We start from the raw sequence: 14625 nt of genomic DNA, 5'->3' as shown, positions 1-14625 counted from the left end.
AATGCTTAATTGTCTGTTAAAGAACACTCACAGAATGTCTGAAGCCTATTAATTATAACCTCCTTTATGCTGAAATTTTATTAAAGAAGTCCTTAAATTTTTTTTTTACCATTTTTGGGATGCTGGAAATTCATGCTGGGGTGGGAGGTGGAGGGTAAAATGCACTAGACCGGAGCACAGAGATTCCTCCCTGAACCTTTGTTTCTTCTTCTGCCAAATAATAATAGTGCCTGCCTCATAGAGCTCTGCTTAGGATTACATAATACATACACAGAATTTAGCTCAATGCCGACTGATAGTAAGTGCTCAGCAGACAGTACCTAGTTATCAATGTTATTATAATCATCTTTATTATTACTACCACTACTAATGAATTTGGTAAGATTCTCCCATTAAGATTGTTTTAATTGGATAATAGTTCTAACATTCATATTGTAGTTATGACTCAAAGATTATTTTTAAAAAACACAAGTTCATAAAAGCCTAAAAGTAATATATGAAATAATACACACACATACAAAAAAAAAACATGTTTTAGTTTTTGGATGGATTTTAAATTTCAACTCAAATTTTAATAAATAACTCTAGGTTAAAGCATCATCCATAAAATGACCTAACAACAGCACTGCGTGAAAAATTACATCATTTATTCAATCAACAAATATTATAGAATGCCAACTCTGAGGCAGGTGCTATTGTGGACACTAAGGACACAGCGGTGAGTAAGACAGCCCCTGCTCCCATGGAGTGAGTTAGTTTCACGTGAAAATACAGAAAATAAGAAAGCTAGAATGTAAAGTGTTAAAAGAAATAGATAATTGAATAAGATACTTTAAAATAGTAATAAGGGCTCTGAAAGAAATACAGTGGGATGATACAATTTGATGGCGTGCCTTATCAGAAGCGGGGTGGGCTATTTTAGATGGAGTGTTCGGGGAAGACCTGTCAGAGGCCAGAGTTACAAAGAAGATACGAGCCCTGTCCTTCATGAAGCTCATGTGCAGAGGGAAGACGGATACTCAGACGACAATTCCACCTGACGTGAGGAGTTGCTCACACTGTGTGCCAGAACGTGGTTGGTATTTAACAAATAATTACTGCAGTTGAATGAACTATGATGCAATCTGATCCCCGCAGTGGTGGCTCTGTGAACACCTGAGTCTGCCCAGGAGAATCGGGGCCCCCAAAGGAGAGAACACTTGAACTGGGATGTGAATGAAAGGGCAACAGACCAGTACACAAGAGGGCATTCAAACCCAGGAAGTGGTGTGGACAAAGAGGTGGAATTTTGTGATAAAACAGAAGGGGAAGCAATTTCGAAAGTCTGGGAAGCAAAATGGGAGCTAACCTGGGAGTCATGAGCTCAGGGGGCTTGTGCCACGCTCAGGAGTTTCTGCCTTGTCTTAAAAGTGGTGGGGCTATGAAAGGTTTCTGAGTGGAAGAGTGGAGGGATGGGATTTGAGGGTAAGAGTGACTACTCAGTGAGCAAGTGCAGGAAAATAATAGCTCCTCTCCGGTTTTGTTTTGTTTTGTTTTTCTTGTACTTAACTCAGTGTGCCCCTCTGCAAAAAGAACACAGGATTTGGATTCAGCAACACTGGGTCTGAATGCTTGGAAAGCAGCTTAGACAGATTTGGAGCAGCAAGAGGATAAGAATCTGCTTCCTTGAAAACATTTTTTTTTTTTCATTCTATTGGATAACCAAAATATTCAGCTTCTATTTAAAAGTGACAAGAGTCTCATGTCAAGAAAATTCTAGCATACGATGATTATTGCACATATGTATGGCAATAAGATAACGAGCCACACAAAAAAAACCAGCTCATGATTTCATAGTCATACATATATGTGACATTTTTAGTTCTTTGACTATATTACAATAATTTGAATTAGTTGCTTTCTGTGAGCAGGAAGTTAAGCCTGTTCCATTTCATTATTCCCAAATCTTCACAAAAGAAAATGAAAAAGTCTGGGAAAAGGGTAAGAAATCTAGTGTATTCTATTCTTTCCTGTCTCATTTGTAAAATTTGGTTCCACTCTTAATTGCCTTTGCTTGTTGCTATTATTTTCTTTCTTCTTGTATTTAAACATTGATAATTAATTTTCAGCAGTATAATTGTACTCCCTTGGAATTTGTATAATTGCAGTACACTCACCTTTCCCAGTTAGGTGATGAAGGGTTTCTCTTTATTTCTGGAGTATCACTGCACAGCTCCTGTTTTTCTTCAAAAGAACATAGACAAAATGAAGAAAATCAATCACATTTTGGTGATTACACAATAAAGTGAACCGAAAGAAGTGTTAGCAGTTCATTAACAACTTGTATATAATTTGGCTTTGTATTCAAACACTCTTTTGTAAAACTGCACCAATATGTTCTTAAGGCAACTTATAATAACCTCTTAATAAAGAATCCAAGAGCCTCTGTAGCTTGTTTTTTGTAATTTCTTTTTAATGATGCTTATTTTCTGCTACTGCTGTGCACGGGATGACTAATGGGAACTGTTCAGTGTCCCTTCTCTCAGCAGTCTCTGCCCAGACAACCACTTGTCTTCCCCCAGTATCTTACTCTTTTCCATTTTGGGTTCAGGTTCAAAGACATCCTGACAGATCCCAGTCAGAAATGTGCCTCTAGGAGAGAGTAGAACTTTAAAGCAGAAAGAGACCTACAGTCATCGAGTTAATCTTCTCACTCAGGGACCTTCAGAGTCCGAGGTTCAGAGAGGTTAGTGATTTGTTTACAGTCCACAGAAAAGCAGAAATGCTTTGATCCCCTCGGATTGGTTTCAAGAGTGTCTTGGGGAGATTCTAAGGAGTAAGTCCATGTGTTCTTCTTCCAGCTATCTCTAGAATTCTTTGTGATAACTGTGATCTTGTTCCACCAAGTAAACCCTTGCCAATAAGTTTAGGGCCACTGAAGGCCAAGCGGAACAGGACAGCAACAAGGAAAGTTTTGGATGGTGAGTAAATGGCTGAGGACCTGCCTGACTCCTCTAAGGAAACATAAAAGAGAATAAACAGAGAGGTTTTCCAAGCACACTGCAGGCACAGTTGGTTTTGCTCATGATCTGCATGCAAAGTAAAATTTCTTAACCCATTAGCCAACTAATTCATAATTACAGTCATTTGAAAATATTTCATAATTCGTTCCTTCCAAATCCAGGATGAGTATTTGAAATTAAATATTAATTTTAGGATCAAAATTGTATTAACAATTTTTGCATTACAATTTGGAAATCCAACAGGCACATACTTGAAGGCATGTTAATAGTTTGAAACTTCTATAAAAGACTGGCTTTAAAATTAAGAGACCCTTACAAAAGAAATCTTGATTGTGGAATAGCTAATTATCCTAGTTATGATGAAAAAGAAAAAGTGTGATTTCTTATGGACCTCACTAATGGGTTCAAATATAAAGATGTGAATGAATGACTGATTAGGTTACCTAAGCAACGAAGTATAAAAGAAGGGAGAGCTTACAACCAAGAGTGAACACGAAATGATGGCATGGATCAACACAAAAACAACTGGAAATTATGGAGTCAAAATGAACTGAGACCTGTTTAGGAGACTAAGAAAGGCTTTAAAACTTATTTCAGAATAAGAAGATGACAATGAAAATAATGGTCCTGCTGCTTAGGCCCAATGGTATAATTTTACAATAAAGGAGACAATGGTATAATAATAATACAACACATAATAAAAGAATTCTACTAATAATAATGAATGGACACTAAGAAAATAAAATTTTCTGAGTCTAGCTTGTTTCCAGCTTCTCTATTCAGGGAAATTGTCTTTAGATTAAATATTATCAGATGGCAACTTTATGCTTAGAAGAAGCTCGTCTCTCACCTGAGATAAATTACATCCCATGGACATGAAGGAACTAATAAATGTGTTTGTTGAACTATTCTTAGTGATCTCAGAGGAATCATGCAAAATCGGGAAAGAACTAAAATGACTGAAAACAGAGGAATGTCATCGTAATTTTCAAAAATAGTTTCTGAAAATTATAGACCTGATATCAATCCTCAGCAAATTTCTAAGTAGAATTCAATGAGGGGGTGACATACGTCCACTGTTGGGAATTTCAGGCAGTGAGGTAGTGCTGGGGGAAGTGTGCTCAGGCAGGAAGTGTCCCACTGCCCCTCCAAAATGTGTGAGGTTGGCAGCTCACTCTCTACCCACCTCTCCTCCCACTATTGGAACAACAGATTTAATTTTTTTAAATCCAAACTGCTACCAAACTTCCGATCTATATCCTACATAAGATATGTAGCATAAGTCATACTGAAAAAGACTCAAGACATTACAGCTAATATATGTAAACTGAATTCTTTTTTACCTTTTTTCATACGAGAAACCTCCTTTTCTTCTTGCTTCAGTGAAACATCAGTGTCACTTTCATCTAAAACCTGAAAAACAAGCTCCGTATTTAAAGCTGTACAAAAACAAAGGACATATAGTAAGGTGCAAAAATGACCTTCAACATCAATGCCCATATCAGAGAGAGACCATAAAGTTGCCAGAAGGACAGTTTAGGGACATGTTATGAAGGGAGACAATCATACGTGTTGTCAAAAATTATACTGGCATGCAGCTCAAGGATGGTTGCATTATAACTGTCATGTTTATGTCTATCATTTCTTTAATGGGATTTTTACATTTCTATCGATATTTGTATAGATATTTTTTAAAAATCCATATCTTATATGGATGTAACAATGACTCTGACACATGGGTCAAGTGTTTGATCACCAGGAGCAACCATGGAGCGTCTGCTGCTTTGAGAAGGACGATCACACCCCTAGCTGCTACAGAGCAGACACAGAGAATGAGCTCAACATCAGCCCAATGAGAACTTTGAGGAGGTCGGGGCCTGATGAGGAAGAACATGGGGATGGGGCTGGGGAGCGCACCTGGGAAGCTGAGGGAAGGGACACATTGTCTTTTGACAGAATCTCAGGAAATCTGCTTAAAAGGACTTGCAGAGCCTTAATGTGTTGAATGCAGGAGCCAGGAGGGTTGGGGGCACCTACAGTGAGGGGATGTGTGTGTGTGTGTGTGTGTGTGTGTGTGTGTGTGTGTGTGTGTGTGTGTGTGTGTGTGTGTGTGGTGTTCGGGATAAGGCCCAAGGGGTTTCGGAGAGGTTGTGGGGTGGAATATGGCAATCAGAAGCCAGGTCTCCCATCTCCTTGGGAACCCTGTTAGCCTATTTTACAAGGCTCACGCAAAAGAAACTTACATTTTGGGAATGCACTTCTTTAGATCAGAGAGACGGAGAAACAGAGAGAGAGAGAGATGGAGTTTGTTTATGCCATCCAGGAAAACAGATCCAGAAGCTCCTTTCACGTATTTTTACGTGTCTGAGAATGTGGGGCAAAGGCAGTAAAAAAGGAATCTGAAGAAGACAGGGGTAAAGCAAAAGCTCTGTCTGCTCCTTGATCTGAAGACCCCTGAACACGTGCTGAGACACACTGGGCTCCTGACTCCATCACCTGGAGTGAGGTGTAGGGCTGTCAGTTTTCTAGAGCTTACCCATTGTCTGTGTATACTTCACCTTTCATGCCCCCTCTAAACTGCTAAACAAATGTGGGATGGGGAGGCTATCGAACCACCTTTTCTCTCCTCCCAGGAAACAAAGGCATATATTTTACATGGCATTCTGGAAACTGTGCTCTGTCAGGAAGCAGGTTAAATGGACGCACATGTAACCTAGCAACGAAAGAACTGTGAGGCCGTCCATCACCGTCATTGTCTATTTTACCCAAATTAAGAGAAAGGAAGCCTTGTAGGTAAGGGGAAATAAAGAAAACTGATTCTAAGCTACTTTGGTCCATTTCAAAATATTTTTATTCTTATACTGTAAATAAATTAATGCCCCAGGAAGTAAATAAAATGCATATATATATATATATATATATATATATATATATATAATTTTAACATCTTTATTGGAGTATAATTGCTTTACAATGTTGTGTTAGTTTCTGCTGTATAACAAAGTGAATCCGCTATATGTGTACTTATATCCACATATCTCCTCCCTCTTGTGTCTCCCTCCCACCCTCCCTATCCCACCCCTCTAGGTGGCCACAAAGCACCGACCTGATCTCCCTGTGCTATGCGGCTGCTTCCCACTAGCTATCCATCTTACATTTGGTAGTGTACACATGTCAATGCTACTCTCTCGCTTCATCCCAGCTTACCCTTCCCCCTCCCTGTGTCCTCAAGTCGCAGGACAGAAATACATATATTTTTAAAGTTCGTTTTGCAAAATGACTTTAAAATGGTATCTTATTTATTTCTGATGTAACATAAAATCTAAAGTTTTCTCCTGATGTGTTGATATGTAAGGAAAAGCTCCATATTTTGTGTCTCTCCTTTGAAATGAATATTTTTTGACCAGTTTATAAGCAGCATGGACTATTTCCTACCACAGTTAACAGCAACCACAAGATAAGCTCATGAGAAGAACTACTTAACGCCTTTAGTAATAACCACTTTGTAATAATCTATGATGATCCTGCTCAGGATGTGTTCATTTTCTTTGGAAACTTCTCCTTATGATGGAAATCAGACAAGATAAAAGTATCCAAGCTTAACAAAAATGACAGCACTCCCAGCAGGGAACTCCTGGTGGCGGTGTTATTAACACAGCCTCTTGAAATTACTTTTGCATTTTATTGTTTGGTTCTCTGCTTTGAGCTCTGCCGTGTGAGGGCTGTTTCCTTGAGGGTCAGATATGTTCCCCTCACCCCAAAAGTGTTACTTACACGAAGCTTTACCGTCTCTATTGCAGGAGAGATTTCCTTCTTTTCTTTTCCTTTCTTATATTTCCTTTATTCTTTGGCATAGTAATGTTTAAAATATTTTGGATAAACAATTCACAGCCTACAGTATTTCCTTTTAAATGACACTGTGTAAATATCTGAGTTCATAGGATGCCGCCTTTTTTTTTACAATGTACTTGCAGCTTTGAAGGTCTGGATTTTTTCAAGCTGAGACAAGAAAACATGCAGTTGTCTTTTCAATGACACTATTTGTGTATTTTGATACTTGTGAAGCTCTTTCACATATATTACTTCATTTCATTATAGAAACGCTCTCCAGCCACTTAGGCTTAACTGTGTCTCATAGTCTGCAGTTTGAGGATATCGCTTTCCTAAGATTTTACTTTGGTCATGAAATAGATAATACTTCCCACACAGTAAATGAGATTACAGTTAAGTCTTAACAAGGGGTTTTAGATACCTTAATTAAAATTATGTTAACAATGAGTAGAGTGGGATTTGTCAACTCTCCAAGGCATGCAAAGGATCAGCACAATACCACATGCTCAATTTTGGGAAGTATCTATTTAAGAGGATAAATAAATCATAAATAAGTTAGAGAGAGGAAGAAGAGCGTACCATAGTCAACTGTGTAACACTTTTCTCATTCAACCATCATTAAGGAAGCTTAAGACCTGGTTGATATCACTTTGTCTGGTTTCTTTCCTTCTGCTTCTTTGCCCCTCCACACTGACCCCAAACATTTTACCAAGGACCCATAAAGGCTACCAGTTCTTGCCCTCCTGCCAAGTTCAAAGGCCCTTCCTCTTTTCACTCTTCCATGGTTAACATTATGTTCTAGGCGCCTCCCTTTTGTTCATTAATTTATTCAGTAAAATTGAGTTCCCAGTTTGAGTCAGACACTGTTATGATGAAGACTATGGGGCTTATTTTCTAGTGAGGGAGAAAGATATTAAATAAATAAAAAGATGGATATATAATAATGTAAGTTCTTTGAAGAAAAATATCACAGGTAAGAGAAGGAGAATGACCTGGGTTACCCAACTGCCTCTCTGGGGTCACTGTAATCTTCCACACCCTCCTTTCTCCAGGTCTTTGAGTTGCTGTTGATTTGTTTACTCCCCTCAACTTTCTTCTAGTCTTTCCTCAAGCATCTCCCCTCAGTTGGGCCTTGCTCGTCCCCTCTATATAAAATTGCTCTCACTCTCACCACACCCACAATGACACTTCCGGTCCCCTTCCTCTGCTCTATTTCTCTCCTTAGCACTTACGATTGTCTACCATGCAACATATTTTCCTTATTTATCTTGTCTATTGTCTGATTTCCCCACTAGAATGGAAGCACCATGAAGACAGGGAGTAGTGCCTAATTTTTTCCTGCTGTATCCCCAATGTCTAGGACAGTAACTGATACTCCATATACTCACAGAATAAAAGAAAGTTGAAACGCAAGTCAAGAAAATCCACGTGTGTTGCTGGGGGTAGGGAGTAGTGGAGTCCAGGCATTATGAACAACAAAGGAAGGGGCTGTGAAGGAAAAATAAGCTTAGGGTGTTGGAGGCCAAGGAAGGTGAGGGTGACTAGAGCAGAGTGAGAGAAGGAATGAATTATAGGCAGTGAGGACAGCAAGGAAGTCAGGCCAGGTCATGTAGGGCCTTGGAGGGCACTATATTTCGTTCCAAGTGTGAGCAGAAGCCATTGGAGGGTTCACCTCTTACACTGTTGGTGGGAATGTAAATTGTCACAGCCACTATGGAGAACAGTATGGAGGTTCCTCAAAACACTAAAAATAGAGTTGCCATATGCTCCATGAATCCCACTCCTGGGCATATATCCAGACGAAACTATTATTCGAAAAGATACATGCATCCCTATGTTCATAGCAGCACTATTCACAACAGCCAAGACATGGAAACAACCTAAATGTCCATCAACAGAGGAATGGATGAAGAAGATGTGGTACATATATACAATGGAATATTACTCAGCCATCAAAAAGAATAAAATAATGCCATTTGCAGCAACATGGATGGACCTAGAGATTATCATACTAAGTGAATTAAGTCAGAAAGAGAAAGACAAATACCATATGATATCACTTATATGTGGAATCTAAAATATGATAAAAACAACATATCCATGAAACAAAAACAGACTAACAGACATACAGAACAGACTTGTGGTTGCCAAGGGGGAGGGGAGGGAAGGAAAGGGAATTTGGGATCAGCAGATGCAAACTAGTATATACAGGATAGATAAACAACAAGATCCTATTGTATAGCACAGGGGACTATATTCAATATCCTGTGACAAACCATAATGGAAAAGAATATGAAAAAGAATATATGGGGGGCTTCCCTGGTGGTGCAGTGGTTAAGAACCTGCCTGTCAATGCAGGGGACACAGGTTTGAGCCCTGGTTCAGGAAGGTCTCACATGCCATGGAGCAACTAAGCCCGTGTGCCACAACTACTGAACCTGCACTCTAGAGCCCGCAAGCCACAACTACTGAAGCCCATGTGCCTAGAGCCCGTGCATTGCAAAAAAGAGTGGCCCCCACTTGCCACGAGAGAAAGCCCATGCACAGCAATGAAGACCCAACACAGCTAAAAATAAATAAATAAATTTAAAAACTAAGAATATATGTATATATGTATAACTGAGTCACTTTGCTGTACCAAAGAAATTAATACAACATTGTAACTCAATTATACTTCAATAAAATTTAAAAAAAGAAGCCAGTGGAGGGTTCTAAGTAGGAGAATAGCATAATCTGACTTATATTTTGGATGGGATACTCGGATTTTTAGACTGTGGAGGCCAAAAGAAGCAGTGGAGTCATTTATAGGACTACTGCTATAATCCTGGTGAGAAATGTTAGTGAATTGGCCAGGTGGGTAGCTGTGGAGGGGGTAGAACAGAGTATGTGTTTGAAGGTTGATTCAGCAAGATTGGCTGATGGGCTGAGTGCAGGGTGTGAAAGGAGAGAAATTCAGGTGTTGGCCTGAGCAACTGTGAGTGATGGTATTATTTACTGAGATGGGGAAGCATGAAGAAGTCCCTTGGAATTCTTTCCTCTCTTGATTTTGATAACCTTCTGTGTCCCAACTCTTCCTGGGTAATTATTATTTTTCCCTCAAAGAAAATTTCAGGGGGTTAAATTATCACCCTTATGCAAACAATGGCTTCCCAGCATCATCAACCCTAACTTCTCATCTGTGCCCCAGTTATTTCCAACTGACTTCAGGACACTTACCCTTGAATATCTTGCTGAACTTCAAATCCTCAGTCTCACCTTTGCCCACTTAGATTCCTCTGGTCAAGTCCTCTTTCTATTTATAATAACATGTTCATTCCAGATTGTGCCATCTCAAAACTGCTGTCACTGTTTAGTCTACCATATGCCTTCCCAAGTTGTGCTATTTTCCTTCAAGATGTTTCACTTTTCCTTGTCTTCTTGTACTACAATCTCCAGGCAGCAGCACCCTGCTTGGTTTTTTGGTCTTTAGTTTCTCCTCTTTCCAGTACTGCTTCATTATCACAACATTTTCATAACACAAAGAATTAATTCTTTAGACAAAATCTCCATGATTAAATGTTCCTTCTCAAAACTTGCCTACAGGTCCTGACTACTTTCTCCCTCAAGTACAAACCCTTTTCTGGTATTCAAAACTCTTCTCAATGTGATTCTAAGATACCTAGAAATATTAATAAACATTCTCTATAATAACCAAAAAGTTCTCTTCAGAATTCCCTGTAACCACTAGGTAGACTTCTGCCTCCATACCTTTGCCCACATAGTTCTCTCTACCTGAAATACATTCTTTCCTCCTTTTCTTATGTCTTTCCCACTTTTTAAGACAAGTATAAGTCCTACTCTTTCCAAAATGTCTATTTTATTTACTCTAGCACATACTGATTTCTTCCTTTCTCTGAAAAAGTATTAACAGTGAACTACAAAGAGCTTTAATTATTTTTAATAGCCAAGCCTCATATCTACGGGACCCAGATAAGACTGGGATCCTGTAGCAGCCTTGATTCTTGCCATGACACTTCAAAACAGAATTCAACACTTGGGTCCACCTCCCAAAAAGAAATCCAACTGTACAAAGCATTAATAAATATACAGATTTTACTGAAAATTGTGTTGAGAAATGGAGGAAATAGTTACACAAGGCAAAAATCAGCTTAAAATTACCATGAAGCAGGTCTACTTTACTTCGTCAATTGTTAGCCTACTCATCTCTCTCTACAAACCTTCCCCTCCAGACTCCCCGATTCTGCAGCACCAGTATTTTTCTGCTTGTGTGATTACATCCTTTCTCCTTCCTCTCACGCCTTCCCACAAACACAGGGTCACTCTCTAGCTCTACCTTTTCTTCCACAAAGCAATGTCACTCTCTCAATTTTCATTCTTTACTCCCATCTCCTGGCCTACCCAAAGCTGAATTTTCCTTCTTTGGAATTACAAAGGTGTTTTTCAAAAATGTTTTTTCTGGGGACTTCCCTGGCGGGTCCAGTGGTTAAGACTTCACCTTCCAATGCAGGGGGTGTGGGCTCGATCCCTGGTCAGGGACCTAAGATCCCACATGCCTCGTGGCCAAAAAACCAAAACATAAAACAGAAGCAATGTGGTAACAAATTCAATAAAAACTTTAAAAAAATGATCCACATCAAAAAAAATCTTTTAAAAAATGTTTCTTGTAACACAAGGAATTATTTTCATTCTGTCACAAATCATCCCATTAATTCTCATAATAACCTTGAGAGTCGGTAATATTATTATTCCCCTTCTATAGATAAGAAAACAGAAGACCATAAGTTGATACAACTGACATGTGGCATGCAGGTCTGAATGTGAACCTGGGTCAATCTGTCGGAGTTCAGAGCCTGTCTCCTTTCCATAAAATAATGCTAACTCATGGTTTTGTAATATTGTCTTCCAATTTTTCTGCTCCTTTAGGGAAGAGATCATGTATTATTATTATTATTTTTTTGGTGTCCTTCAAAATCTCTAACATAGTACTGTTCAGTAAACGTGTCTTGAATTGGCTCATGGTTGCTGATAGTTCACACACTGGCACTTGAATATTTAGATTCATTATAAATTGCCCAGGAGATTTTCCTTTAAGTCAGGGGATGTATCACATATTGTCTTCGGGTCTGTAAGTCTGTTGGTGAGTTGATGGATGATGCTATGGAGGGTGAATATAGATAATTCTTCCTCCAAAGCCCTTGGGGCAGCTCTGGTTTATACCTCATAAGGGGGCGGCTCTGTCTGTGAAAGTTCTGATACTGTTAGCAACAATCACAGGACTATACAGGTTCATATAGAGGCAATGGTAACATCATCAACCAGGAAAATTGACTAATAAATGTCTTGCTTTTGAAGTTAAGGCAACTTTAATTATCAGAAATCATGTTATTGCAATATCAATGCAGTTTCCCATTTAAAAAAAATTTCTGTTAGGAGTCAGAAAAATTTGTGTATTTAGGGTGGATGCAGCTGATTTAGGCACTGACTATGCAGGTTATTTGCTTTTCTTCTTTCTTCACCTCTTTTGGGTTACTGAGTCACCTTCTCACTTTCATTGTTATATAGTACTGATGCCAAAACAGGGTACTTACTGTTGTTTTTTGTTTGTCTGTTTGTTTGTTTGGGGGTTTGGGGTTTTTTTTTTTTTTTTTTGGCTACCACAGAACATAAACCTAGACATTGGAAACTCATCAGCTCTTCCAGACATTCCTCAGCTTGTGTAACATACCACAGAGGCCCCATCAACGACCCCAGGGATTCAGAGTGGGTTGATGCCTTTCCTGAGCTAGCATCAGCTTCTTTTGAAAGATGCCCTAAAGAGCTAACCAGATGTAGTTGGTAAAGGATTATTAGCTCATGCCAAAACAGGAAGATGGTTCCATCCATTCATTCCTTTATTCATCAATCTTTCTTCAGCCCCAGAAAGTATCACACTCTGGACTAGATGCTAGAGGTTACACCTTTCAGAGTAAACCCCAGAGACTCCATTGCCAAACTCTTAAAATACATCTGTCAATGGTGATCTGGCCACTGAGTTTTTTAAATGTCTGCAGATTGGGAAAATGAAATGAATCCATCTGCCAGTCTGCTCCTGAGGCCAGGTGCAAGGCAAAAAAGACCTAAATGACCACAGAGGACAAAAGGGCCAAAGCCAGTCAACCAAAAAGGTAGTATGGTTCCTGGTTATTAAACAGGCAGGTCCAACCTGACTTAAAATAACCACACCCATAGATATTCTTTCACTGCCTTAGCAACTGATATTCAGAGCAGAAACTGAAAGATTATTATAAAATATGGAAAAACAACAAATACTAGTGTAGGAAAAAGGTAAATGTTGCTTCATATGAGAGTCAGAAAATCTGCATAATGTCAACTTGGAGTACATGCTTCAACAAGATGAACAAAAGTATGCCCATGTGTAAGAAAAAGTTAGTACTGTCATCAGTCTGACTTACGTCTCAGAATATTTTTCCTGCTCAATTTCTCTAACTTACTGTTGGCATTGGTAATTTTATTCCCCTGGTGTTCCTGCACTTTGAAGCATTCTTCCAGTTGATCATCTGCTTGCCTGACCATCTGCTGTGGTTTGGCAACCTAATTTTCCCAGTCACCTTTCAGAATAGATCCTCTAGGATGTCTATTCTGTATAGTCACTTCTTACATCTCAACGGTGACATAACTTGAGACTGTTTACCTCTTTGACAAGATGCTTGGGAATCTAGCCCCATTGCTTCATTTTTATTTTTATTGCTTCTATTAAGCATGGTACAGTGACAGCTGATCAGATTGCATTACTCTGAGGGGCACTGGGGTCCTACGGAGCTCATATGTCAAATTTTTGCCTGGAGTAAAGTTGAAGTGCCAATTTATCACATAGCAGTGCACAAGGAGTTTTTAATTGAACTTAGACAAACCCTTAATTACAACAGTACCACAGGGCATTGCTCCAGTAAAGCAGAGCTGTAGCAAGCTTCACTCAGATGTTGATTCCCCTGACATCTGTAAGGGGTGCAGAAAAGAATTTCTACTTCCTCCCCATCTGGGGTTAACTGGGACATATTTGAACTTTACACATGGGTTTGTAAATGCTTGAGACAGAAACAGTTCAGAACATCCAGTATTCATTAAAAGAGAGGGCAGGGCATGTGTTTTGAGATGGAAGATGGGAAATAATAGGATTTTCTGGAGGCCAAGGGTCAGGAGACACCAGCTCATGGGAGGGGTTGGTGGTACGGTTATGACCACAGCCATACTACTAGACTCATAATCTTGGGCAAGGAGAAGACTCTCCTTTCCAGGAATCATCCCTGAGATGATGATCCTGATGATTCCTATGTGATTCTAGGCTGACTGGAAAGAAAAGAGTCAGATATTGAGCACAAAAGAACATTACTGTGTAGGTCAGATTTGGGGTGGATAAGGTCAGAAATGGGCTAACGGGAAGTTAGCTTAATCTCGGCAAGGAGTGGATGATGGCTTGATTTTTTTTAAAATGAATTCAAGACTCTTGGCTGGAGAATGCCCATCTATGAAACTTTGGAAACCTGTCTAAGCCAAAATATTCAAATCCTCACCCCTGAGAAAAGTGTATTTGTGCACTCCAACCCACCTGTGTGCAGCGGGCTGAATTGATGTGGGAGTTAGCCCATGACGATGGGCAATAAAGGGAGAAGTCATAATGAGGAGTGGTTAAGAAAGTGGGAGCTGAGGCTGAACAGCTAGGGTTTAAGGTGACCAGTTCCTGATTGTGATCCTGAGCGAGTTTATTTTCTTCCTCTGTAAAATGGGGATGAAA

The 14625-nt window shown here is 39.4% G+C and overlaps 1 protein-coding gene across 1 annotated transcript in view; it reads right to left on the bottom strand.

The window, feature by feature from the left end:
• MORC1 (MORC family CW-type zinc finger 1) overlaps positions 1 to 14625 on the bottom strand; it is a 239008-nt gene that overhangs the window by 26223 nt on the left and 198160 nt on the right. The window contains 2 exon segments of the mRNA XM_036849689.1: positions 2157 to 2223; positions 4346 to 4415. Coding sequence (XP_036705584.1) covers positions 2157 to 2223; positions 4346 to 4415 — 137 coding nt within the window.

Source organism: Balaenoptera musculus, chromosome 4 (assembly GCF_009873245.2).
Source record: "Balaenoptera musculus isolate JJ_BM4_2016_0621 chromosome 4, mBalMus1.pri.v3, whole genome shotgun sequence".
Classification (NCBI taxonomy): domain Eukaryota; kingdom Metazoa; phylum Chordata; class Mammalia; order Artiodactyla; family Balaenopteridae; genus Balaenoptera; species Balaenoptera musculus.
This window is presented reverse-complemented; position numbering and strand designations above follow the sequence as displayed.